The following is a 27,123-nucleotide window of genomic DNA, read 5'->3' as shown; positions in this document are numbered from 1 at the left end:
TATGTTCTGCTTTTAGGCAAGTGGGGGAGGGCAGAGAGTTTTCTTGCATATGTTTCTCCTCAATTGTCTCTAGCTCAAAATAATCTTTATACCAAAGTGGCATATTTTGGGGTAGCATATTCTGATACTCTACATAATCAAGTTAGATAAGTAGGGGAAAATGTCAGATCAGTTAGCTAATATTTTGAATGTGAACCAAATATATAGACAATTTCAATTTATAATCTCCCCCCCCCCCCATTGGGTTGCAAAGCACTGAGATGCTATTTGGTGAAATTAGGGTGCCTTCTGTGAGATCCGGGTTTAAACATGATGCTCAGGCCTGCATAGGCCTTTGGGGCAGAAAAAATTGGAACTCTTCCCTCTCCTTATGTTCTTGGGACCAGATTCAGCTGGAAGCAACTGGTCTCAAGAATGTACTGAGTTAGGCATTGACTCATTTCACTACATGGATTCAACCTTGTTAATTGATTTAATAGTCCTCTCAGTCACTTTCTATGTGAAGCCTAGGCAGCCAGTCAATTTGATATACTCATAGTGGCCATCTTACTGAAGTTTTAGGCTGGTTTCTATAAAATGGTTAATCTGATTGTTAGCTTTATCTTTTTCTCACTTGTTTTCAATCTGATGCTCCTGTTCTCATTATAGTGGAAACTAAAGAGAGGCACAAAAAGAATCTGCAAAGATGTATCAATAATGGGCAGTCTTCTTAATTATCTTCCTTTCAGGGACCCCCAGGTTTGGAAAAGTCCAATGGCAATTAAAATAGGGGTTCCCTATGAAGAAAGACTGTTATAAAGTGTGTGTGTGTGTGTGCGCGCGCGCGAGTTAAAGTTGGGAGAAGTGGAAATGCTATCGGTTTGGGTAGGGACTCAGAGAGGTGGCTGTGGTGGGGAAAAAGTAAAATGACTGTGAAAAACTTAAACTAAAAAGGAAGGCCCATATATATTTAAGCATTCCATGATATGCACTTCTCATCCTCACCCTTATAACCAGGGCATGTATATTCAGACTTTTGCATTTAATAATTCTTTTTCTCCTTCAGAGCCTCATTGTGTGTGTGAGTGAGGGTGAGAGGGACAAATAAGGTTGTTTTCTGAACCGTGTATCCTTCTAGAGGGGTTAAATTCCTCTCAAGAATGCCTTTTTAATTTTTTTAAAAAAGCCTGGTCCTTTAAAGTATACTGTTAAGTAATCTCACAATAAATAATAGGAATTCACCTCCCCATCAATTTAGTGTGATTTACCATTGTTTAATTCTGCTAGCCAAGCTGCACTTGTCCTGAAAAGCTGCATAATTTATTCAAATGACCTGAGGCTTTTAAATTCAATTTTCCAGAAGAAAAATTATCCGCTGCCCCCAGTAGAATGAATTTTTTTGTCTTGTACTGCTTCCCATGACTGACATTTATTTGACTCTCAAGTGTATTTACATTGTTGGATTAACTTAGAGTTCTCTGCTGAATCAATAACATGCTGTATTTCTTGCTTCAAGTGGTGTCAATATTATTGTTATCCCCCCCTTTTGCTTTAATTCCCTGCAGTTACAAAATTTTTCTTTGCTGTGAAATTTTTACTCCTAAAATTATGAAGAAACAGAGTAAATGCCCCTTTTTTAATCTTCTGGGAAATGTGTGCCTCTTTAAACTTCATTTACGTCACAACTCACTGTAATGAAGGACAAAAGCCCTAGACAAGGTCCCCTGCTCCTCTGGGGTGTTCAAGGCTAGGTCTCCCAGAGGCGAGCCTGCAGTTTGTTCTCACAAGTTTATAGCTCACCTCCTGACTGTTTCTTTGCAAGGGCCATGAGAGGGGGCTAGAAATAGAGCAGGGTGGGAATCTGACCCATGGTGACCACTCAGGAGGCTCTGGCCTGGAAAATTCCCTTGTATTCGGCAAAAACAAACATTTGAAATGGAGGGAGAAACCAGGCTTACACAAAGAATGAAACCAGTTCCCATATTAACTCTTCTGCCCATGACCATATGTGCCCGTTCATTTGTTTCCCAAGCATCAGAGCTTCCACCTGAATCCAGAGCATAGGAACAAAATATTTTGAGATTTCATAAAATGGTGTGTATGCCTATTAGGAGCATTGTCTCAATATTCAAACTTGGTCTACCAAAATTAGCCGCTAAAATGATGTGCTGCAAACCTTCGAATCTACAGCTTCTCACTGGTCCCATCTGCCTGTGTGCTGTAGGATTGACTTCAGTGTTAATGGAGAAACAGACATGTCAAAAACATCTGTTTTGTCTCATGTCATTTGTGATTTTGTCTTCTGTCACCTACCCTCTCTTCTTCATTGCCCCCCTTCTGCTGAATACGTATCTTAAATCCCTAGATATTTCCCAAGGGCCTCTCCCCCTCTACCTCCAGCCCTGCAAGTATGCATAAGGTCGCTGTGACTGCTGCCAGAAAGATATGGTCCATAGAAATAACTGGAATCCTTATAGCCATTTAAGTGTCTTGGGTTCTCTGGTTTTCTGTACTCATTGTAACAAACTGTTACTCATTTTGTCTACCTGTGGTCTCCATTTTGGGAATAGAATTAAGAAAAATATCTTTGGGCTTAGACAGTTTAGCTTAGTGGTTAGAATGTGGGCCCATGGACTGAAGGTTCCCGGGTTCGATTCTGGCCAAGGGCACTCACGTACCTCTGTCGCAGGCTCGATCCCTGGCACCGGCATGCGGGAGACAACCAATCTATGTGTCTCTCTCACATCAGTGTTTTTTTCTCTCTCCCTCTCTCCCTTCCACTCTCTCTGAAAAGCAATGGAAAAAATATCCTCGGGTGAGGATTAAAAAAGAAAAAAAGAAAGAAAAATATCTCGGACATAACAATCCTTCAGATGCTTTTCCCTTGCTTTACTGCTTTTGTAACAGTTTATGAATGTCAGCAGTGACTTTCTGTAAATGTTGCAGGTTTTTTTTGTTTTTTTTTCCCAGGACAGTAGGTGAGTTTAAAGGATCAGTTAGTGCTCCCTCCTGTAGTATGGAGATTAAGAACATGGCCTCTGGCATTAGATTGCCTCAGTTTAAATGCAAATGTCCTCATTTAATAGCTATGTGACCACATAAAAGTTAAACTCTGTAAGCCCTAGTTTCCTGCTTTGTAAAACAGAGTTAATATTAATAGCTTATAATGGCACCTACCATGTGCTAGGCACGGGTTTAAGCACCTTAAATACATTAGCTTATTTAATTTTCATAACTCCATGATGTAGGTAATTAACATCATCCTCATTTTTCAGATGAGAAAGCTGAGACACAAAGAGGGAAAGTAACTTGGCCAAGGTCATAGAAGTAGTAAGTGGTATAGCTGAGCTTGTGAAGCCAGGCAGTTGGATCCCAGAGGCCATTTTCGTACCAGTATGCTAAATTGCCTCTGTATTAAATTACTGAGCATAAAGCATCTAGCACAGTGTTTGGCACATAGAGTTTATTGTCAACTAGTATTACCACTACCATCGCCTTTTCTTCCTTTTTTTTTTCAATCCTCACCCGAAGATATTTTTTCCATTGCTTTTGAGAGAGAGAGAGAGAGAGAGAGAGAGGAGAGAGAGAGAGGAAAGAGAGAGAGAGAGAGAGGGAGAGAGAGAAGGAGAGAGAGAGAGAGAGAGCGCGAGCGCGAGCGCGAGCGCGAGCGCGAGCGTGCGCCCGGCCGGGTGTGGCTCAGCGGTTGAGCGTTGACCTAGGATCCAGGCGGTGGGGGTTCGATTCCCGGTCAGGGCACATTCCCGGGTTGCGGGCTCGATCAATGACTCTGTCATCATTGATGTTTCTATCTCTCTCTCTCTCCCTCTGCTGTCCTCTCTCTGAAATCAATAAAGATATATTAAAAAAAAAAAAAAAAAAGAAAGAGAAAGAGACACATCAATTGGTTGCCTCCCCCATGCTGGGGCTGGGGATCTAGCCTGCAATTGAGGTATGAGGTACGTGCCCTTGGCTGGAATTGAACCTGGGACCCTTTAAGTCCACAGGCTGACGCCCTAACCACTGAGCCAAACCAGCCATGGTTGTTCCTGCCTTTTGTTATTCTTGCTTCTGTTAGACTGATAGTGGAAGGTCGGTCACCCCCACCCCCACCCCCACCAGAAGAGAAAGCAATGCAATCTAGGCTGAAGTAGTTGCCTACTCCTTCTTCACCTTGTGTGTTTTGTATTTAAACCACAAATATGACAGAGACCTATGAAAGGGAGCACTAAATGTTAATACCTCTTTTCCAAGACATGAAATTATATCCCTCATATCACCAGCCCTCCAGCAACAAACCAACAGAAATTGCTTAAGGCAAGGGAGAAATTTTAGAAATTGTGGACCTTAAGTCACGTTGCTACTGTTCTTTAATAAACAGGGGTAAAAATTTCAAAAAGTAATGAAGGTTGTAAAGGACATTGGTGGGCAAAGACACTGCTACTAGAATAAATTCCCTAGTCTCCACTCCTTAATGCATTTTAGAATGCCAGTATCAGGGAAAAAGAGAAAATTCTGCAAATAATTATATTTGTCTTTTCAAGTAAGTCACTGACTTCAAAATTCTCTAACACATTTGTGGAAACTTCATTTTTTTGTTTGAGATTTATTTGAATGAGCTGTTATGATTGGAGACAGTGAGAATTTCAGATTAATGTTTTGCAGCCAAAGCAAAAAAAAAAAAAAAAAAAAGCAAAAAAAAAAAAAAAAAAGCCCTCTGGAAAGCTGGCAAGTGTTCATAAGTCAGCCCTAGAATTATGTAGGTTGAAGGCTCCCAGTGGACAGACCGAACATATAAGAAGGAAACCAGAGATCTGGTGCTATTACGTTCCTGAGTCTTAGAGAACGAATAAGCACAGAATTAAAAGCAGTCTTCAGCCTGAAATTTTAAGGTAGGTCTATGCAACTTATATATACTGTATTTAAAAAGTAGAACATACATTAAATGAAAATATTTTTTATGGATGAACTTTACTTTTTCCTTGTATTTTTTTCCCCTTGTATTTTAACACTGTATTTGCAAAACTCCTAAATTATTTAACTGCTGTTTCTCTTACAGGAGTGCACTTAACAACTAGGCAAGCTGATTTACGATAACTAAGTTTTAAACTCCAACAACCAGTAAGTCTTCAAGTGGGTTTATTTTAAATTCTTTTATGTTAAATTATTAGGTCAAGATTATGAGAGAATGAGCTTTAGGTAAAAATGATAACTTTGCTATTTCTTAGGAGATTCTTTGGTGATTACATTTTTCATAGAGTAGTTTATATGTATTTTCAAACTATGTAAAGTAACAGTTTTTCACTTACTGTCTTTACCTTCAGCTAATTTTCTTTTGTTTTAAAATTATGTCGCTACTAAAAAAACAGTATCACAAAAACTGAAATATTGAGTATAACATTTGAGAGCCATCTAGCAATGTTACTACTTAGGTGTGTTAAACTGTAAAGATACCAGAAGAAAAATGATTTAATTATATATGATTAATCTTTGATGTTCAACTCTCATTTCATTAAGCAATTAAAACTATTTCTAGTTGACCCTAAATCAGATTTGGCTATTTAAAAAAATAGATTACATTTAAATACATCTAAAACTCATAGTCTGTATTAAAATGTGAATAGGGGATTTTTAGAAATATGCATATGTTCCATAACTTCCTCTTATTTATATTATTGTGAAAACAATGGAAAAATAGAACTAATGCATTATTTTTTAATTACTAAAAACCAAGCATCATTCCCATTCCAATATATTCCTTTTGCATATTCTCTTGCAACCTTTTGTGCACTTACTTATTTTTTCCATAGCTTATGCTACTTATATTTTCCATAGCTGTAATGATTTATATATAATTAGTTATTTGAATAAGGCATTTTTCTATGCAATAGCAGACAGCAATGTGGTTTCTAGAAAGTATAAAGACAAATATGTGCTCAAGTGTTTTTGAAATATTAACTTTTCTTACTTCTTGGTTCCTTCTTGTCTGTTTCATGTATTTCCTATCCTGGCTAACCTTTTGGAATACTAATTTTCTTTAAACTTTTTGAAAATATGATAGAAAAGATGAGGAAAATGTAGGGTTTTTTTTCTTCTTCAGAATTTTCAGTCCCTGATGCTGCAATGTCTTAACTTGTTGGTACTAGTGAGAAAATTCTTTTTTTCCAAGAAGTAAAACTCATTCTTATTTTATGTAATGGCTCTGTTTCCTGATTTTTCTACAATCACCTACCTTTTTTGCTTTCAACAAACTTTCAAAATGCTAATGACTCAAGGTCCTAAACTCTGTATGTGTTCTGAGAGTTCCTTTTCTTTTTCACAGAAGTCCGTAAAACTTTGGAGCTGCTGACATTTCAATATGAAAGACAACTTCACCCTTGCCACTGTCAACAAAAACGTCACCAGCAGTCTTCACTTCGGATTTCTGAACTTCTCTGGCAATGAGTCTACCTTTAACTGTTCACATAAGCCATCAGATAAGCATTTAGATGCAATTCCTGTTCTCTACTACATTATTTTTGTGATTGGATTTATTGTCAATACTATTGTGGTTACACTGTTTTGTTGTCAAAAGGGTCCTAAAAAGGTTTCCAGCATTTACATCTTCAACCTGGCTGTGGCTGACCTACTGCTTTTGACTACTCTTCCTCTCTGGGCAACCTATTATTCTTACAGATATGACTGGCTTTTTGGACCGGTGATGTGCAAAGTGTTTGGTTCTTTCCTGACCCTGAACATGTTCGCAAGCATTTTTTTTATCACCTGCATGAGTGTTGATAGGTACCAATCTGTTATCTATCCCTTTCTGTCTCAAAGAAGAAATCCCTGGCAAGCGTCTTACATAGTTCCCCTTGTTTGGTGTATGGCCTGTCTGTCTTCACTGCCAACATTTTATTTTCGAGATGTCAGAACCGTTGAATATTTAGGGGTGAATGCTTGCATTATGGCTTTCCCACCTGAGAAATATGCCCAATGGTCGGCTGGGATTGCCTTAATGAAAAATATCCTTGGTTTTGTTATCCCTTTAATATTCATAGCAACATGCTATTTTGGAATCAGAAAACACTTGCTGAAGACCAATAGCTATGGGAAGAACAGAATTACTCGAGACCAAGTCCTGAAGATGGCAGCTGCTGTTGTTCTGGCGTTCATTATTTGTTGGCTTCCCTTCCATGTTCTGACCTTCCTGGATGCTCTGGCCTGGATGGGTGTCATTAATAGCTGTGAAGTTATAGCAGTCATTGACCTGGCACTTCCTTTTGCCATCCTCCTGGGATTCACTAACAGCTGCGTTAATCCCTTTTTGTATTGTTTTGTTGGAAACCGGTTCCAACAGAAGCTCCGCCGTGTGTTTAGGGTTCCAATTACTTGGCTCCAAGGCAAGAGAGAGAGTGTGTCATGCCGAAAAAGCAGTTCCCTTAGAGAAATGGAGACCTTTGTGTCTTAAACATGGGAATGGCTGCATACATGGCGACTTGGTTGGAGGTCCCCTTGAATTATCTTTGAATGGCTTTAGCAAAATAAGATTTTTCCTCTTAATGTAATCTTTTCTCACTGTTCTAGTGACTGTCAGGAATTGCCCCCCCCCCCCATTTTTTCTGGTCTATCAATACAAGACTGTCATTGGACAGACATTCATAACCTAGAAGTAACTGGGAATTTATCTCAAATTATAATTAACAAGAACTTGTGAATGATAATTTTGGAGGTCCAGGTTTTTCCTTGACAAATGCTGAAGTGTTTTTTTTTTTTTTAATTGCTTTTTATATCTGTTTTTATTAGGCTTTCCTCTTCAACCAAGACCAGTCTTTTAACTAGTTGCATTATTTTCAAGACATCACGCTAAGAGACACTATACTTCTTAATGGAGTATACTGCAACAGACTGGCACCAGATTATTCCAGTTATATGTTTTCTACTTTTAAAAAATATTATAAGTAATAATCCTTTTACATTTCACTTTAGCATAGATTCATATATTTCATATAGCTACATATTAAGTAAGGCTAAGAATTTAAATTAGATCACATGTACTCCTACATTTTAGCTTGTTTTTACAGTTATGGAGAGTGAAATTTATAGTAACATAGATTTGTAAGTGTTCACTAAACTCTGAATAAACACTTTTTAAAACTTCCTATCCATTTTAACTATTGTTTGAAGGTTTCTATGTTTTCTGATAATTTCTTGAAAATAATAACTAAACACTGTATAGTGTTTTAAAATGTAAAAGGTCACTTTTTATATCCTCGACCTTTTAGATGTGGTGCTTTGATATATAGGAAGTTGACTCTTATTATTGCTGTTTTGGTTTTGGGTGGCTTCTTTAAATCTTTAACTTGTAATAAATAAACCCTTAACTGGTACAGGAGAATGTAATGCCAGGATAGAATTTTGAGACCCAGGGAGGAGCAAGAGATCCAGCAAATGACAACTTTGGTGTCATGCAAATCCCTATCTGTCAGGACAGTGCAATGTGGCTTTAAAAACATAGACCATAGGGTACTTTTAACCTGTACCTATGAATACTGTTTGTTCCAATATTTATGGGGTTCTGTGGAACTCTTTTAAGCCAATCACTTGTTCATAGATGTGCTCCTTAACATGATCAGAACTCCGAAATTAAAGAAGTACCTGAAATTGACCGAGTTACCTAGAGTTTACTTAGAACATGAATCCTAATTTTAAAAGATAGGGATTTCATTCTGCACTAGTCCATATGTACACATATTACATCAGGTTATCTAGGAGCTTCCTAGACCAATGCTGACCTCTGCCGTAGAAATAAAGTTCCAGAGGCTTAGTGTCTCTGCCGGGTTCCAGGGCTACAGATCAAAGAATCCTCCTGCTCCACTTTCTGGGAAAGTCTTAATCTCATGTAATCTTTTATTATCAATAAACAAATAGCTAAATGTATAACCATGACTTCATATTTTAAATAATTTTGTGAAACTTCGCATATAAATAAAATCTTTAATCGGAAGATCATGTGTGTTTACTTTTTTATTTTAATGACCTCCAAGCATAGATTGTTACCTTCTCTTGTATCTGTATCCTCCTTTTAATTTCCACTGATACTCCTTAGTTTCAGCCCCCATCATTCCTTACCTGGCTTCTTGCCATATTCTCCTTGTCTCCCTTGCTTGAGCTTTCTGCCATAATTTCTTATTCATTATAAAAGGAAAGTCTAGATTTCTTATTATGCAGTATAAGACTATAGGAGATCTGCTCCTTCCTAGCCTCTCTGACATTTCTTTCTCTCTGCCATCTGTCTCTAGTACTCTATGTTCAAGCATCACACAAGGACTTACTGCTTTTTAAATTCCAGATGCTCTGTCATGCCCCTCTGCTTTAGTTCACACAACTCAGTCTTCCTGAACATCCCTCCAATCACCCCCACTCCCAGGGGCTCTCATTCAACTCATTTGAGTAGGATGAACACCTAGTCAAATTTCAATATTCAACTCATGTAAATTCCTCTGCCACAATAATGATTATTATACTAATTATAATACATGCACCCTTGCCCTGGGAGTTTCCATAATGAAGAGAATTTTTTCTTTAGTTCTTGGAATTTTAACCCTGGCCTCCACTTCCATACAAGCCCAGAATTGAGCCATAAGTAGTTCTCCGAGGCTTGGGCCCCAGTGATCTTTCCTGAGACTAAGAAGAAATGTCATTTGAGAAGATGGTACATGAACATATGAACTCTAACTGCAATAATGTACAAAGATATAAATGTCTTCTTCTGTCTTTGAAAATGTAAATTTTATAATTTATATACATATATGCACAACCCAAGGACACGGACAATGATGGGGAGAGAGACTGGGGAGGGGGAAGGGACGGGGTGGAACGGGTCATTGGGGAGAAAAAGGGACATCTGTAATATTTTAAACAAAAATAAAGTAAGAATTAAAAAATGAAAAGAAAAGAAAGAAAATGTAAGTTTTAGGTTGGCTTCTTAGATAGCAAATGAAGTGATATTCTTATTTGTCCACATTTCCAGATATTACCTAATCCTCTTGCTTTTCCATGACCCCACCTTTATTCACTTCACCTACACAATGCACAAGAACCACATAATAATAACAATAATTGCTACTATTAGGTGGGCATATGCTATATACTGTTGTAAGTATTTTATATGCATGCTCCCATTTTATTCCCACAATGACTCAGTCATTCACATTTTAGAAATAAGGAAACTGAGGCACAAATGGGTCCTCACTAATCTTTAAATTTGGCTCTTACAGACTATCTGGGTATTTAGTAGTTGAAATATGAATCCTAGTCTATCAGCAGATATTTCAGAGGCGGTTGTGCAGTCCTCCAACCTTCTCCCCAAACCTCACTGCTTGCACATCTCTGACCACAACAGTAAAAGAGCTTTGGGCAGGGGTATATTTTCACCTATGGGGAAAAACAGACAAGACAGATGGACAAAGCTTTCTCCCTGCTTCTCCACTGCCCTTTTCTTGTGCTTCATGTTGTACAGAACTACTCCCTGCTGCTCCCTGTACCCTCCACACAAAGCAAGACAGAAACTTCAAACATTTCTTTTGAGGAACAAAAATGTTGACATAAACTTTAGCTCTGTGAAATGAGATTATATGAGGTTATCAGAGAAATTCATCTCTTGCAATTTTCATACAGGATATGTATTTTTACTATGGAAAGGCAAGTATTAATTATTTCTACATTTTATATCCCTAAATCAGATCTCCTAAATACATTTTTTGAAAAAATTCCCCCCATTTTTTTCTGATCTTTTGAGGTCTGTATCAAAATGAGGGGACATTCTGAAGGAAAGCATGTTCTATTTTGACTTTCCTCCTTTTTTTTCCACGAAGATTTAACAGTGGAGAACTGTTTGGTGGACTCATATATCAACGAAAGAAAAATCCAACTTGACAAGCTGAATTAATGCTCTAGGCATATGCTATCTTGAGGTGATTGAAGCAAGAAAAGGTTGAGGTGATGAGGAATATGCAGCTTAACTATTTTGTTAGTGCCTAGATAAATTATATAAGCAACCATAATCCACATAAAATAACAGAAATTCATGTGCTATCATTAAAAATAATCACTTCGGCTGCAAAGCACCAGTGGCCTATAGCTGAGTTGAGTAGCCTTCTTGACATTGATACTCACTTCCACAAATGTACCTACAAAGGGTTAACATCCTCAGAAAGAAAATTCTTTCATTTTGAAATTCTTTTAGAATGAGAGGATTCTTTTCAAAATTAGAAATAATTGGCATGTATTTCTTATTAAGAATCAATACTCTCTCATTGTTGAAAAATTTCACTATATAGATAAAAATTAGCCATTGAGACAATCATTGTTAACAGCATGGGATAATATTATTATATAGATATAAATATACACAGATTTTACATGTATATAATCTTAATTTTTTATCTCTTTATCCATGTCCATATGTCTTTCTCTTTTATCTATTATTTATAAGACACATCCTTCATTACCCAGTGGTACATTTTGTTTTATTTTTTATGTTAAATCTTAAAAATTTTTTTATTGAGGTGTAATTGACATATAACATCATTAGTGTCAGGTATACAATGTAATGATTTGATATTTGTATACCCTGTGACATGATCACCACAATAAGTCTATTTACCACCCAGTACCACACAAAGAAAAAAAAATTTGTGATGAAAACTTATAAGATTTATTCTCATGGCAACTTTCAAATATGTACTACAATATTATTGACTATCGACACCATGATTATACATCAATTCATCAATATATACCATTACATCTCAATGACTTATTTTATAACTGGCAGCTTATACCTCTTGACCCCTTTACCCATTTTGCCCACATCCCAAACCAGCCTCCGCCTCCCCCTGCAACCACCATTCTGTTCTCTGTATCTATGAGTTTTGTTTCTTTCTTTAGATTCCACATATAAGTGAGATCATACAGTATTTGTCTTTCTCTGTCTGACTTATTTTACTTAGCTTGATACCCTCAAGGTCTATCCATGTTGTCCCAAACATTTCTTTTGATATTCAAAATATTTTATCTCTAAACTCTCATCTGGTTTACTGGAAAAAGCTCTGTCTTCTCTTGTTGGGTCCTCCTTTCTTATGATAAGTCCCAAATCCTCATGGTTTTAAGCAATCCAAGAGATTACACTTGATTACCATTGCCTAGTGGTGGAAATATTGGAAAATCTGGTAAGACCACTGACCCATTTTCTGCAGCTGTTGTTGCTACATTATCAGTTGGTCCACATGAGAACAGATGGTTCACTTATCTGTGCAGATTCCTGGCCACTTTAAGGAGTTTCTAAGTGCACAGGTCACCTGACAAGGGTATAAGAGAAAAAAAAAAGAATCCTCTTCTTCCAGTGTTACACTCATTTATATCTAATGCATGCCACATTAAACCAGATCTCTAACACATTTTTGTGTATTTAGCATCTCTGTGGAGCCAGGAAGGATCAGCAGAAAGCCAGCAGGAAAACATGCCATACTGGGAACCAGTCCTCTCCTTTCTTAAATGAAGCTGTCCTTTGAGCTGGAGTCACAGTTCAAATTCCTTCTCAATAAAAATGAGTATCCCTTGTTGGGGAAGGGGGTGGTTAGTAGGGCTGATGTTGCTTCTTGATTAGTAAATCATATCTCAGTGCATAAGATATACTGTAATAACTTTTTGATAATTCATGATTCCCTTCCTTTCAGAAGGCCCCTTTACCAATTGCCTCCCCTCCCCAAACCCCAAGCTCAATATACCAATATGTATGGGATACAGTTGGCACAGCTCCATTTTCCTGAAAAGTTGGAATCACTAGACCATTGCCAAACCCCCAAATTTCCAGTTACAGCTTTCTCTTTGAATAATAGATTTCTACATACTCTACATTTGTTACCACTGAAATGATAATTTATTTTAAAAAAATTGATTCCAGTGTTTCTTGCTGTCTTAGCAACTTGAAATATTTGTGGATAACACTTAGAAATGGTCTTACTGGGTATGCTAGTAACTATTGTTATAAACTGAATTGTGTCTCCCCTAAAATCATATGTTGAAGCCCTAACCCCAAATGTGATTGTATTTGGATAAGGGTTTTTAGGAAATAATTAAGGTTAGATGAAGTCATAAGGATGGAATCCTAATCTGATAGCACTGGTGGCCTTATAAAAAGATGAAAAGAACTCCCCCCGCCCTTCTCTCTCCACATGAACGCATTAAGGAAAGGCCATGTGAGCACACAGTGAAAAGGCTGCCATCTGCAAGTCAGGAAGAGAGCTCACACCAGAATTCAACTATGCGGGCACCCTGATCTTGGACTTCCAGCCTTCAGAACTATGAGAAAATTAGTTTCTGTTGTTTAAGCCACCAAGTCTATTGTATTTTGTTATGGCAGTCCCAGAACACTAGTACACATTTTGGTATTGAGAATGGTTCTAGAATATCAGAATTTTAAGGATGAATTTTCTGAATTGGTTCTGAGGTTTCTGAAATTGGCTCTCTAATCAAGCTAGTTTTAAAGGTGCTAATGACTCTATTTCTAGTAGTAAAGAGAGTACTGATAGTTCATGGCATGATCTAGCAATGTATATGTACAAAATATCATTATTGGATATTTCTAATCAACCACTTATAAGAGGAAGGAGCTGGGTGACTGTACAGTTACGCACCCAAAATGATGTTTCAGTCAACTGCGAACCATATATACAATGGTGGTCCCATAATATATAATGAAGCTGAAAAATTCCTATCATTTAGTGATGTAGCCATCATAATGTTGTAGTGCAATGCATTACTCAGAGCTATAAATATAGTATAAATATATAAAGAAATAAATATTTTTGTACAGTTGTGCAATGTTTGTGTTTTAAACTAAGTGCTATTACAAAAGAGTGGAAAAGTTAAAAAAATTTAGAAGTTTATCTCTGTCTGACTTATTTAACTTGGCATAATACCCTCTAGGTTCATGCATGTTGTCACAAATGGCAAGATTTCATTCTCTTTTATTGCCGAGTAATAGTCTATTATCTATCTATCTAATCACATCTCCTTTATCCATTAATCTATTAATGTACACCTAGGTTGTTTCCGTATCTTGGCTATTGTAAATAATGCCACAATGAACATAGGGGTGCATATATCTTGCATATATCTTTTCGTATTAGTATTTTCATTTTCTTTGGATAAATACCCAAAGGTGGAATTGCTGGGTTGCATGGTAGTTCTATTTTTTAATTTTTTTTTTGAGGAACCTTTATACCGTTTTGCATAGTGGCTGCACCAATTTGCAATCCCACCAACAGTGCCTGTGTGTTTCCTTTTCTCCACATCCTCACCAACACATGCTATTTGTTGACTTTTTGGTAATAGTTATTCTTAGAGGTTTGAGGTGCTATCATGTTCTGGTTATTTTTTTAAAATTACAGTTTACATTCAATATTATTTTGTATTAATTTCAGGTGTAGAGCATAGTGGTTAGATAATCATATACTTTACAAAGTGTTCCCTCTAATATTTCCAGTACCCACCTGGCACCATACACAGTTCCTAAAATTTTAGTGACTATAATTCCTATGCTGTACTTTACATCCCCATGACTATTTGTAACTACCAACCTGTACTTCTCAATCCCTTCACCCTTTTTCTCCCAGCCTCCCAACCTCCCTCCCCTCCGGCAACCATTAGTCTGTTCTCTGTATCTATGTGTCTGTTTCTGTTTTGTTTGCTCATTTATATTGTTCTTTAGATTCCACATATAAGTGAAATCCTGGGGTATTTGTCTTTCTCTGACTGACTTATTTTACTTAGCATAATACCCTCTAGGTCCATCCATACTATTGCAAATGGTAAGATTTCATTCTTTTTTATGGCCAGTAGTATTCCATTGTATATATGTAACACAGCTTTCTTAGCCACTCATCTATTGATGAGCACTTGGGTTGCTTCCATATCTTGGCTATTGCAAATAATACTACAACGAATATAGGGGTGAATATATTCTTTTAAATTAGTGTTTTGTGTTTCTTCAGAGAAATCCCCAGGAGTGGAATGGCTGTGTCATAAGGCAGCTCCATTTTAAATTTTTTTGAGTACCCTCCATACACTGTTTTCCACAGTGGCTGCACCAATCTGCATTCTCACCAACAGTGCACAAGGGTTCCCTTTTCTCTACATCCTTGCCAACACTTGTTGTTTGTTGATTTGTTGATGATAGCCATTCTGAGAGGTGTGAGGTGATATCTCATTGTGGGTTTAATTTGCATTTACAATAAAAACAATGATAAAAAATGAATAAACTTAACAAGAATATTGCATGAACTTTATAAGACAACCTTAAAATATTGATGACAACAAAAAGGATTATTGAATAAATGGAAAGGCATTCCCTGTGTTTGGATAAAAGGCACTCATTTTATTGATGTAATTTCTCCATAATTTAATTATACCTTTAATATGCTCTAGTAAAAACACCAACATGATGGTGACACCAGCAAGATGGGGGAATAAGAATCCTTGCCCTTGTTACCTCACAGAGACACCAAATTAACAATGATATAGGAACCAAAATGCCTTTATGAGAACTGCAGAACCAGTTAAGAAGTTGTAGTACCCTACGCCAGTGCCAAGTTGAAACAGTCAGATTGAAATAGCTAAGAAGAGTGACTTCATGTTACCATAATTTACACTTCCCTTAGCTGGCACAGTGAAGCTTGGTTTCTGGTTCCTCTCTCAGAGGAGGGAGCAGAGGAAGAGAACACTTGGAATGTTTGTCCAACATCCTATCTTTTGGAGGAATACCTGAGAGACTGGTTTCTTTCTCATGTGACTTGAGGCACTAACAGAAGTGGCATAGTTTGGATGCCTGGGGGCTGCTGAAAGTATTGGAGAGTGGATCAACTTGCTCTAGCACTAGGGGGACTGCAGAGATGCACATCAAGACTGGTGTGGCTTGGTGCCATCGAGAAGGTACCCAGCTATGACTTCTTCCATGGGAGATAGGAAAAAGAATCAAGTGTGTATCTTATGGTCTAGCTTTTTGGAGAGCTACCAGAGGGACTGGTATTTGTCTTGCCTCTTTTGGAGCACTGATGGAGAGCTGGAATAACTCCTATGCCTGGAGGCCACCAAGAAGAGTAGTGCGGCTTGCTGCTGTAGCAGCAGAACCAAAGACAGACACCAGAGAGAGCGTCAAGTCCTTAAAAAGATGAACAGAATAGATTCAATGACATGGGAGCATAGATCAGACTGACGAATGTCAGAGGGAGGGAGGAGGGCGGGTGGGCAGAGGGGGAGAGAGTAACCAAAGAATTTATATGCATATATGCACAACCCAAAGACACGGACAATGGTGTAGAGAGGGACTGGGGTGGGTGGGACAGGGTGGAACGGGTCATTGGGGAGATAAAGGGACATTTGTAATATTTTAAAAAAAAAAAAAGAAACCAGCAAAATTCTCTAATTGGAAAATTACACTTACAATCCCAGAGAATTTATATCCCTCCAAAAAAGATTTCAGAGGCCTCTGAATTTCTAGCCAGGCTAATTGGTGAAAGTTTTCCCCACTATAAAGTCAGTACATAAAGACTGGTAGAGGTGGCTGTTTCTTCAAATGCATAATACTCAGTAAAAAAAAAATTACAAGACACGTAAGTAAACCAGGAACTAAGGCTCAATCAATGGCATAAAATAAATCTCCAGAAACCAACCCCAGAGAAATAGAGACCTATGAATTACCTGACAAAAATTTCAAAATAATTGTCTTAAAGAAGCTCAATGACCTACAAGAGAACACAGATAAACAACTAAACTAAGCCAGTAAACAATGCCTGATCAAAATGAGAATATAAAGAGAGATAGAAAGTATTAAAAAAAACCAAACAGAAAGTCTGCAGCTGAGCAATACAAAAAAGGAACTGAAAAATTCATAGAGGGGTTCAACAGCAGACTTGATCAAGGAGAAGAATTAGTGACTTTGAAGAGATGTCACTTAAAATTGTCAAGTCAGAAGAGCAAAAGAAAAAGAATGAATGAAAGTTATGAAAGCCTAAGGGACTTACAGGTCATCATAAGCAGGTAGATATATGCATCATGGGAGTTCCAGTAGGCGAAGTGGGAGATAAAGGAGCAGAGAGCTCATTTAAAGAAATAATGGCCGCCCAGCTGGGCGTGGCTCAGCGGTTGAGCGTTGACCTAGGATCCAGGAGATCAGGGTTTGAGTCTCGGTCAGGGCACATGCTCAGGTTGCGAGCTGCAGCCGATCAATGACTCTCTCTACATTGATGTTTCTATCTCTCTTTCTCCCTCTCCCTTCCTCTCTCTGAAATCAATAAAGATATATTAAAAAAAGAAAGAAAGAAAAAGAAATAATGGCCAAATACTTCCCAAATCTGAGGAAGAAAATGGATATCCAAATTCAAGTTCAAAGGATTCTAGGTAGGATGAAACCAAGGAGGCCCACACCAAAGCACAGTTGTAATACAAATAACTAATACAATAATTAATAATAATAATACAAGAATAAACTCTGTGTTTCATGTACTCACAACTGTAAACCTACTTTTTCCCACCCCTGTATATATAAAATATAAAGTAGTTATTAAGCAAACAATTAAAAATAACCCCACAATTGATAAGCTAAATCACATAATTGATAGAGCTGAAAATTATTTAGTGCATTGGAAAAATTAGTATTTGGAGTCTCTCAGAAGTGAGTGCAAAAAAGGTCAAGAAGAAAAGTTTGGAAAAAGTTAAAAGACAAAAGTTAGACTTGGAAGTTCCAACATCTACTCAAAAAGAATGCCAGAATGGGGGAAAAAGGGCCAAATAAATAAGATAAATTTTATGAGATGAATGAAGCCTGGATGATTTACTATGAAAGAATCCACAAAATGCAGAGTAAGAATAATTAAAGAAGACCTATATCAAAATACACCTTACTGAAATTTCTAAATGTCAACATTACAAAAATGTTTCCAATGAGAAACAAATAGGATACCTAGGAAGGAACAACATTCAGGCTGATCCCTACCATATTAAATACTAGAAGATAGTGAAGCAGGATCTCCAAAGTTTCAAAGGAAATAATTTGAAACCCATAATTTGATAGGTAGCCAAAGAATGTGAATATGAATTTAACACAAAGTTATTGAGTTATATGCTATAATTTTGGTGTGCTGAAGGGCCTCGCAACACAACAGAATTCCCCCCAAATCATAAAACTTCCTATATGGGTAAAAACACCAATAACAAACTGGCAAAATTATTTACAATGCGTATAAGAGAAAAATGATTAACATCTATACTATCTCAAGAACTTCAACAAATCAACTGGAAAATGACCAATAATCCAATGGAAAACAGTCACAAGCATTTCATGGGAAAAGTAATATAAATGACCAATGAATACATTAAAAGATGCTTAACCTTAAATCATTGGGCATGAAATGTCATCTACTCCTTGTGTGGTTTAAAGAGGAGTTAAACATTTGGGTAAGTGCCTATCATAATGTCATTGTTAAAATGCTTTTTTTCATCTTAGAGTATATTTCTGTGTAATTTGTGTAACTTTAAAAAGTATCTTTGATTATAAAAGCATAATTAAAGCAATTCTTTTTATCTAAAAAAAAGATGCTTAACCTAATTAGTAATCAGGGAAAAGCAAATTAAATAAATTGTGTGTATTATTCTTCATTCGTTGGATTCGAGAAAAATTTTTTAATCCTCACCTGAGGATATGTTTACTGATTTTTAGAGAGAGTAGAAGAAAGGGAAGGAGGTAAAGAGAGGAGAGAGAGAACGAGAGAGAGATATTGATCGGTTGCGTTCTGTATGCTCGCTGAGTGCCCCAACCAGGGATTGAACCTGCAACCTAGGCATGTGCCTTGATCGAGAATCGAACCTGAAAACTTCTGGTGAATGGGACAACACTGCAACCAACTGAGACACCTGGGAGTGGCTGGACTTGAAAATTTAAAAGATTGTTAACATTCAGTGTGGATGAGTGTGTGAGAGAAGGAAGCTCTCATATAATTTTTGTGGGGAGCAGGGATGATACTAAATAAATTTAATAATTGGTATGGCTCTGGTTTTCACCAATAATGGATACCAGTCAATGCATTCCACCAGTGCATACCAGTGGAATATGAGCTCTGAGTGGGAGAATAAATTGCTAAAACTGTGGGAAGCAATTTGGGATATATTTCAATTTTAGGAATGAACCTATCCTGTAGAAATACATGTGTCACACACGCAGAGGGGTACTTCTTGCAGAATTTTTGTGTGTGTTTTCTTTTCTTTGTTTTTAATTATTCTTGTTTAAAATATTACAGATGTCCCGTTTTCTTCCCAATGACCCATTCCAACCCATCCCTTCCCCCTCCCCAGACCCTCTCCCCGCCATTGTCCATGTCCTTGGGTTGTGCATATATGGATATAAATTCTTTGGTTAATTTCTCCCCCTCCACTCACCCACCCTCCTCCATTCCTCTGACATTCATCAATCTGATCTATGCTTCCATGTCATTGAATTTATTCTGTTCATTGGTTTATTAAGTTCTTTAGATTCCATATATAATTGAGATCATGTGATGTTTGTCTTTCTCTGCCTGGCTTATTTCGCTTAGCATAATATTCTCCAGGTCCATCCATACTGTCCCTAAGGGTACGAGATCCTTCTTTCTTATACCTGCATAGTATTCTATGGTATAAATGTCCCACAGCTTTTTTTTGTTAAAGGATTTATTTTATTTTATTATTATTATTATTTTTTAAATTTATTGTTGAAAGTATTACAGGTGTCCCATTTTTTCCTCCCCAATTGATCCCCTTCACCTCGCTCCCACCCCCTCCCTAGGCCTTCAGCCCCTCATTGTCTGTGTCCATGGGTTATGCATATATGCCTATAACTTCTTTGGTTAATCTCTTCTCACTCTCCACCCCCCTTCCCTCTTCCCTCTGAAATAGGATCGTCTGTTACATGCATCAATGTCTCTGGATCTATTTAGTTCATCAGATTCTTTTGTGCATTAGCTTCTTGTTAAAGAAGACCCTTCAACATTTCCTGTAGTGCTGGTTTGGTGGTAATGAACTCCTTTAGCTTTTCCTTGTCTAAGAAACTCTTTATCTTACCTTCAATTCTAAATTATAAGTTTGCTGGGTAGAGTAATCTTGGTTGTAGTTCCATGTTTTTCATCACTTTGAATATTTCTTGCCACTCCCTTCTGGCCTGCAAAGTTTCTGTTGAGAAATCAGCTGACAGTCATATGGGTGCTCCCTTGTAGGTAATTAATTGCTTTTCTCTTGCTGCTTTTAAGATTGTCTCTTTGTCTTTAACCTTTGGCATTTTAATTATGATGTGTCTTGCTGTGGGCCTCTTTGGGTTCCTCTTGTTTGGGACCCTCTGTGCTTCCTGGACTTGTAAGTCTATTTCTTTCCCTGGGTAGGGTAAGCTTTCTGTAATTATTTTTTCAAATAACTTTTCAATTTCTTGGTCTCTTTCTTCCCCTTCTGGCATCCCAATAATATGAATGTTGGGCCTCTTGAAGTTGTCCGACAGGCTCCCTATGCTATCTTCATATATCTGGATTCTTTTTTCTTTTTGCTCTTCTGGTTGGGTGTTTTTTGTTTCTTCATGTTCCAAATTGCTGATTTGATTCTCAGCATCTTCTACTCTACTGTTGATTCCCTGTAAATTATTCTTCATTTCAGTTCATGTAGCCTTCATTTCAAATTGGTCCTTTATTATGTCATAGATTTTCTCAATTATTTTCGTCATACTCTTACTAATATCCTTGAGCATCCTTATAACCATTCTTCTTCTTCCTCTTTTTCAAATATATCTTTATTGATTTCAGAGGGAGGAAAGGAGAGGGAGAGAGAGAGATAGAAACATCAATGATGAGAGAGTCATTGATCAAGCCCACAACCGGGCATGTGCCCTGACCGGGAATCAAACACCGATTGCCTGGATCCCAGGTCGACACTCAACCACTGAGCCACGCCTGGCCAGGCATAACCATTATTCTGAACTCTGTATCTGTTAGCTTGCTTGGATCTATTTCATTTAGTTCCTTTTCTAGAGATTTCTTCTGTTCTTTCCTTTGTGACATGTTTCTTTGCCTCCACATTTTGGCTGCTTCCTGGTGTTTGTTTCTGTGTATTAGGTAGAGCTGCTATGTCTCCTGGAATTGGTAGAGTGGCTTTGTGTAGTAGGTGTCCTGTAGGGTCCAGTGGCTCAGCCTCCCCAGTCACCTGAGCTGGGCCTTCTAGGTGCTCCCCTGTGTGGGCTGTGTGCACTGTCCTGTTGTAGTTGAGCCTTCATTACTGTTGGCATCACTGGGAGGATCTGACCCCTACACCAATCAGCTGTGAGGACCAGCTGCAACTACAGCCAGAGAGCTGCTGTGCTGGAGACACCCCTATGGAGCAGGATTTACTTCAGTGGAGCTTTGGTGTTCACCAAGTATGCCCCTTGAGTGTGTCACTGGTGGATGTGGTAGCATTGTAATCCAGCGTGGTTGAGTCTGACCACCAGGTGCACTTTCTCTGGGGCCTCTCGGGAGGTGCAAAGTCAGCCTGTGCCAGTGCCTTCCCCAGGGACACCCAGCATGAGCTACACAGCAAACCGTAGTTGGCTGCTACTTGTGCTGGGCTTGGAGGTGCCCAGGAGAGGTCAAGCTATGAGCCAGTGCAGGCTGTCACTAGTGCCAGGCCTGGGGCCACTTATCAAGCCGTATGGGGCCCGCCGCTGCTTGTTTGAGAGGTTTTAGGAAAGTCCTAAGTATGAGGCTCGAGAGGCCACTTACACAGAAAAGCCCCTGGAAATGGCCTGAATGAGCTGCAGGTAGGGAGGAGCGGGGTTTTGGGGAATCACCAGGGTGGGGCCAAAGGTGTGAGTCAGGTGCTGGGGATTCAAATATGGCGCCTGCGTGCCGGCTGTGTGTGGGGAGGACTCGCCAAAGGAGCCATGGCCTCTGCCAGCTCTTCTGCCTGGGAGGAAGCTGCCCCCCACCTCTCGCCCAGATTTCAGGCAGGTTAGTCCCTCCCCAAGTGTCCCAGGTCCTTTCAGGCTGCTGCCCGGCGCTGGGCTCAGAGGGAGAGCATCTGAGTGAGTCCATGCTGGGCCCTTTAGAGGAGCTGCTGGGGCTCCCGCAGCCTCTGCGACCCTCAGCAACAGTCCCCGCTCGTTTCACAGTCAGGAGTTATGGGGAAATCTCTTCCCAGTCCTGGAGCCCTGAGCTGGGGGCCTGCTGTGGGGCTGAGACCCCTCACTCTTCCAGGAAATCCCCACCACTGAGATTCCCTCCCGGGTTTCATCCGGGGCACGGGGTGTTGGCCATGGATGAAATTCAGCCTCTGCAATTCAGCGTCGATCTGCCCGCGTCTCCGCCCCTCCTACTGGTCTCGGTGCTTTTTCAGCTCCCTGCTTGTGGGGCTTCTGTTTAGATGGATTTCAGAAGTTTCTGAGTGATGGTGGTTCTGTATTTTAGTTGTAATTTTGATGTGGTTGTGGGAGGCGACGAGTGCAGCTGTTACCTACGCGGCCATCTTGTTTCTCCAATCCCCACAGCTTTTTTATCCATCATCTACTGATGGGCACTTGGGCTGTTTCCAGATCTTAGTTATTTTAAATTGTGCTCTTGCAGAATTTTTAAATAACAAAACATTGTAGGGAAAGTGTTTATCGATAGGGAATGGATAAATGAATCATGAACCGTCTCCACTATGGAGTATTATGTCGCTCTTAAAAAAATAAGTTATATCAAAATTTAGTGGAAAGCTGTTCAAGTTATAATATTATGATAAAAAATTAAATTTTAAAATAATTTTAGTATGATGACTTAAAAATAAGATGAAAACTTTGTACTTATATATATATCTATGTAAAGTAAGGAAAAAAGCTAACTGTATCTCTGCTTAAGTATTATTTCATTCATTTGTTAAAGTATTCAAAAGATGTTGATGGCCCGGCTGGGCGTGACTCAGCGGTTGAGCATTGACCTAGGATCCAGGAGGTCAAGGTTCGATTCCTGGTCTGGGTACATGCCCAGGTTGTGGGCTCGATCCCCAGTTTGGGGTGTACAGGAGGCAACAGATCAGTGACTCATCATTGATGTTTCTTTCTCTCTCCCTCTCCCTTCCTGTCTCTGAAATCGATAAAGATATATTTAAACAATAACAACAACAAAACAAAATAGAAAAAAAAATCCTGACCATAGAGCTTATTTCCTAGTGGGGAAAAAATGAGTTTGGAAAGTCGGTGATTCAAGTGTATGTTTTTTCTATATTCCTCCATGCTGGATTTTTACTTTTAAGTACACTTATATTTATGTATTATTATTGAATTAAAAATTTAAACATTTATATAGATGGAGATAACTATCAAATTTATCTTTTGAGGTGAGAAGAGAATAGACAAATACTCTACATGGGTTATCAAGTTCCCCCCCAAATCAGAAACTACTTATACCTTTGGGGAGAAAAAAAGACAATGAGTGATGATCAGTGGTACAAGATTGTGGTAGTAATAACTTCTAAGTCTCTGTGAGGTTATTCTTTTTGGCTAGAAATAGAATATTTTTAATAATAATAAATTCTTTTTAAGAGTCCCAGGTTTATACAAATCTATTTGTACTTGGAGGCTTTATAAGAAATTACTTGGCTTTCCAGAGTAATTTTAATTTATTATTAAATTTTGTATGCAAAAATTTTAAAATTGAAAAGTATTTTTACATGCATAAGATAAAGTTTAAAAATATATGGTTAGTACTAGTTCCAAGGCCATTGAAAAAAATTGATCTCTCAATACATCAAAATAGGCCCTTCCAAATGGGAAAAGGAATGTGGCAAAAAAAATAGTTTTAAAAAAGATTGCTATCATTAATAATGTAATAAAATCAAATAATAAAATAATTATTTTTATTATCCTGTGGCAAAGATTACAATAATGATATCATAAAATGTTGATAAAGTTTTGGGGAACCAGGTACTTTAATATGCTGCTGGTAGAATTATATCTTGGAACACATTTTATGAATGATATTGAGTAATATAAATAAAAATATTACTATTACAATACTTTTTTGTTTAAAATACTCAATTATTTATTTATTTATTTATTTATTTTCATTCATTTAGTTATTTATTTTTATTTATTCATTTATTTTTATTGTTCACAATATTACAGATGGCCCTTTTTCTCCCCATTTATCCCTTCCACCCACTCCCCACCTCCCTCCCCAGTCCCACACCACACTATTGTCTGTGCCCTTGGGTTATGCATATATGCATATAAATTCTTTGGTTAATTTCTCCCCACCCACCCCCACCTTCCCCTGAGATTCATCAGTCTCAACCATGCTTCCATGTCACTGAATCTATTTTGGTCATCAGTTTATTAAGTTTGTTAGATTCCACATATAAGTGAGATCATGTGATGTATGTCTTTCTCTGCCTGAATTATTTCACTTAGCATAATATGCTTCAGGTCTATCTATACTGTCCCAAAGGGTATGAGATCCTTTTTTTAAATTAATTTATTTTTTTTATATCTTTATTGATTTCAGAGAGAGGAAAAGAGGGGGAGAGAGAGAGAGATAGAAACATCAATGATGAGAGAGTCATTGATTGGCTGCCTCCTACACGCCCCTAACCAGGGATCGAGCCCGCAACCCGGGCATGTGCCCTGACAGAATATTGAACCCCGATCGCCTGGACCCTAGGTTGACGTTCAACCACTGAGCCACGCCCGGCAGGGCGAGATCCTTTTTCTTTACATCTGCATAGTATTCCATGGTGTAAATGCCCCATAGCTTTTTTATTCACTCATCTACTGATGGGCACATGGGCTGTTTCCAGATCTTAGCTATTGTAAATGCTGCTACTGTGAACATAGGTTTGCATATATTCTTTCTGATTAGTGTTTCAAGATTCTTAGGATATATTCCGAGAAGTGGGATCACTGGGTGAAAAGGCAGCTCCATTTTTAATTTTTTGAGGAACCTCCATACTGTTTTCCATAGTGTTTGCACCAGTCTGCATTCCCACCAGCAGTGCACTAGGGTTCCTCTTTCTCCACATCCTCCCCAATACTTGTTGTTTCTTGATTTGTTGATAGAGCCATTTTGATAGGTGTGAAGTGATACCTCATTGTGGTTTTAATTTGCATCTCTGATGATTAGCAAAGTTGTTCATTTTTTTATATGTCTCTTGACCACCTGTATGTCCTCCTTTTATATCCTGTGAAGTAATCCCTTCCACTCTGTTCTTCTTTCTCTGGATGGCTGTGGGTATTTGGGGTCTTTTTCAGTTCCATATAAATTTTTGGAATATTTGTTCTAGCTCTGTGAAATATGCTTTTGGTATTTTAATAGGAATTGCTATGAATCTATAGATTGCTTTGAGTAGTATGGACATTTTAATGATATTAGTTCTTCCAATCCATAAGCATGGTATATTTTCCCACTTGTTTATATCTTTCTCTATTTCTTTTTTCAGTATCCTGTAGTTTTCCGAGTATAGATCTTTTACATCCTTGGTTAAGTTCATTCCTAGGTATCTTACCTTTTTAGTTGCTATGGTAAATGGTATTGCTTTTTTAGTTCCTCTTTCTGAGGGTTCATTGTTGGTGTATAAAAATGCTGTTGATTTCCGGATGTTAATTTTGTATCCAGCTACCTTGCCAAATTCATTTATCAAATCTAGTAGTACTTTGGTAGAATCTTTAGGGTTTTCTATGAACAATATCATGTCATATGCAAATAATGACAGTTTTACCTCTTCTTTTCCAGTTTGGATACCTTTTATGTTTTCTTCCTGTCTGATGGCTATGGCAAGGACTTCCAGTACTATGTTGAATAAGAATGGTGAAAGCACACATCCCTGTCTTATTCTTGTTTTTAAGGGAAATGGTTTTAGTCTTTGACCGTTAAGTATGATATTGGCTGTAGGTTTGTCATATATGGCCTTTGTTATGTTGAAGTATGTTCCCTCTATTCCCACTTTGCTGAGAGCTTTTATCAAAAATGGATTCTGGATTTCGTTGAATTCTTTTTCTGCATCTGTTGACATGATCTTATGATTTTTGTCCTTCATTTGGTTTATGTGGTGTATCACGTTTATTGATTTGCAGATGTTGTACCAGCCTTGCATGCCCGAAATAAATCCCACTTGGTCGTGATGTATGATCTTTTTAATGTATTTCTGGATCCGGTTTGCTAGTATTTTGTTGAAGATTTTAGCATTTATGTTCATCAGGGATATTGGCCTGTAATTTTCTTTCTTTGTAGTGTCTTTATCTGTTTTGGGGATTAGGATGATGCTGGCCTCATAAAAAGAGTCTGGCAGTTTTCCCTCCTCTTGAATTTTCTGGAATAGTTTGAGGAGGACAGGTGTTAATTCTTCTTTGAATGTTTGGTCAAACTCGCTGGAAATCCATTTGGTCCAGGGCTTTTGTTTGCTGGGAGTTTTTTGATTACTGCTTCAATTTCATTAGTTATTATTGGCCTATTCAGGTTCTTTGGTTATTCCTGATTCAGCTTTGGAAGACTGTATGCTTCTAGGAATTTGTCCATTTCACCCAGGTTGTACAGTTTGTTGGCATATATTTGCTCATAGTATTTTCTTATGATCCCTTGTATTTCTCTTGGGTCAGTTGTTATATCGTCTTTTTCATTTCTGATTTTATTTATTTGTGTTCTCTCTCTTTGTTTCTTGGTGAGTCTTGCTAAAAGTTCATCAATCTTATTTATCTTTTCAAGTAACCAGCTCTTGGTTTCATTGATTTTTTGTATCATTTGTTTAGTCTCTATGTCATTAATTTCTGCTCTGATCTTTATTATTTCCTTCTTTCTACTTCCTCAGGCTTTTCTTGCTGTTCTTGTTCTAGTTCTTTTAGTTGTTGTGTTAGATGGTTTAGTAGAGCTTTTTCTTGTTTCTTGAGGTATGCCTGTACTGCTATGAACTTTCCTCTCAGCCCTGCTTTTGCTAATGCCCCCTAGATTTTGGGTTGTTTTCTGTTCATTTTAATTTTTTCCCCAGGAAGTTTTTGATTTCTAACTTGATCTCATTGGTAACCCATTCGTTGTTTAATAACATGCTTTTTGCTTCCATTTGTTTGAATATTTTTTAGTTTTTTTTATAGTG

At 37.8% G+C, this 27,123-nt stretch overlaps 1 protein-coding gene across 1 annotated transcript; it reads left to right on the top strand.

Annotated features, from left to right (window-relative positions):
• The first annotated feature begins 4,779 nt into the window (after nucleotides 1-4,779).
• On the top strand, nucleotides 4,780-8,959 carry AGTR2 (angiotensin II receptor type 2). The gene is made up of 3 exons (XM_081125344.1): nucleotides 4,780-4,868; nucleotides 5,036-5,097; nucleotides 6,299-8,959. The coding sequence occupies exon 3, from the start codon at nucleotides 6,335-6,337 to the stop codon at nucleotides 7,421-7,423; it is 1,089 nt and encodes a 362-aa protein (XP_080981470.1). The 5' UTR covers nucleotides 4,780-4,868; nucleotides 5,036-5,097; nucleotides 6,299-6,334; the 3' UTR covers nucleotides 7,424-8,959.
• The last annotated feature ends 18,164 nt before the right edge of the window (nucleotides 8,960-27,123 follow it).

The sequence above is a fragment of the Miniopterus schreibersii genome (genome assembly GCF_964146895.1).
Source record: "Miniopterus schreibersii genome assembly, chromosome: X".
In the NCBI taxonomy this organism is placed as follows: Eukaryota; Metazoa; Chordata; class Mammalia; order Chiroptera; family Miniopteridae; genus Miniopterus; species Miniopterus schreibersii.
Note: the sequence above shows the minus strand (reverse complement) of the source record. Positions and strands in the feature narration are given on the sequence as shown.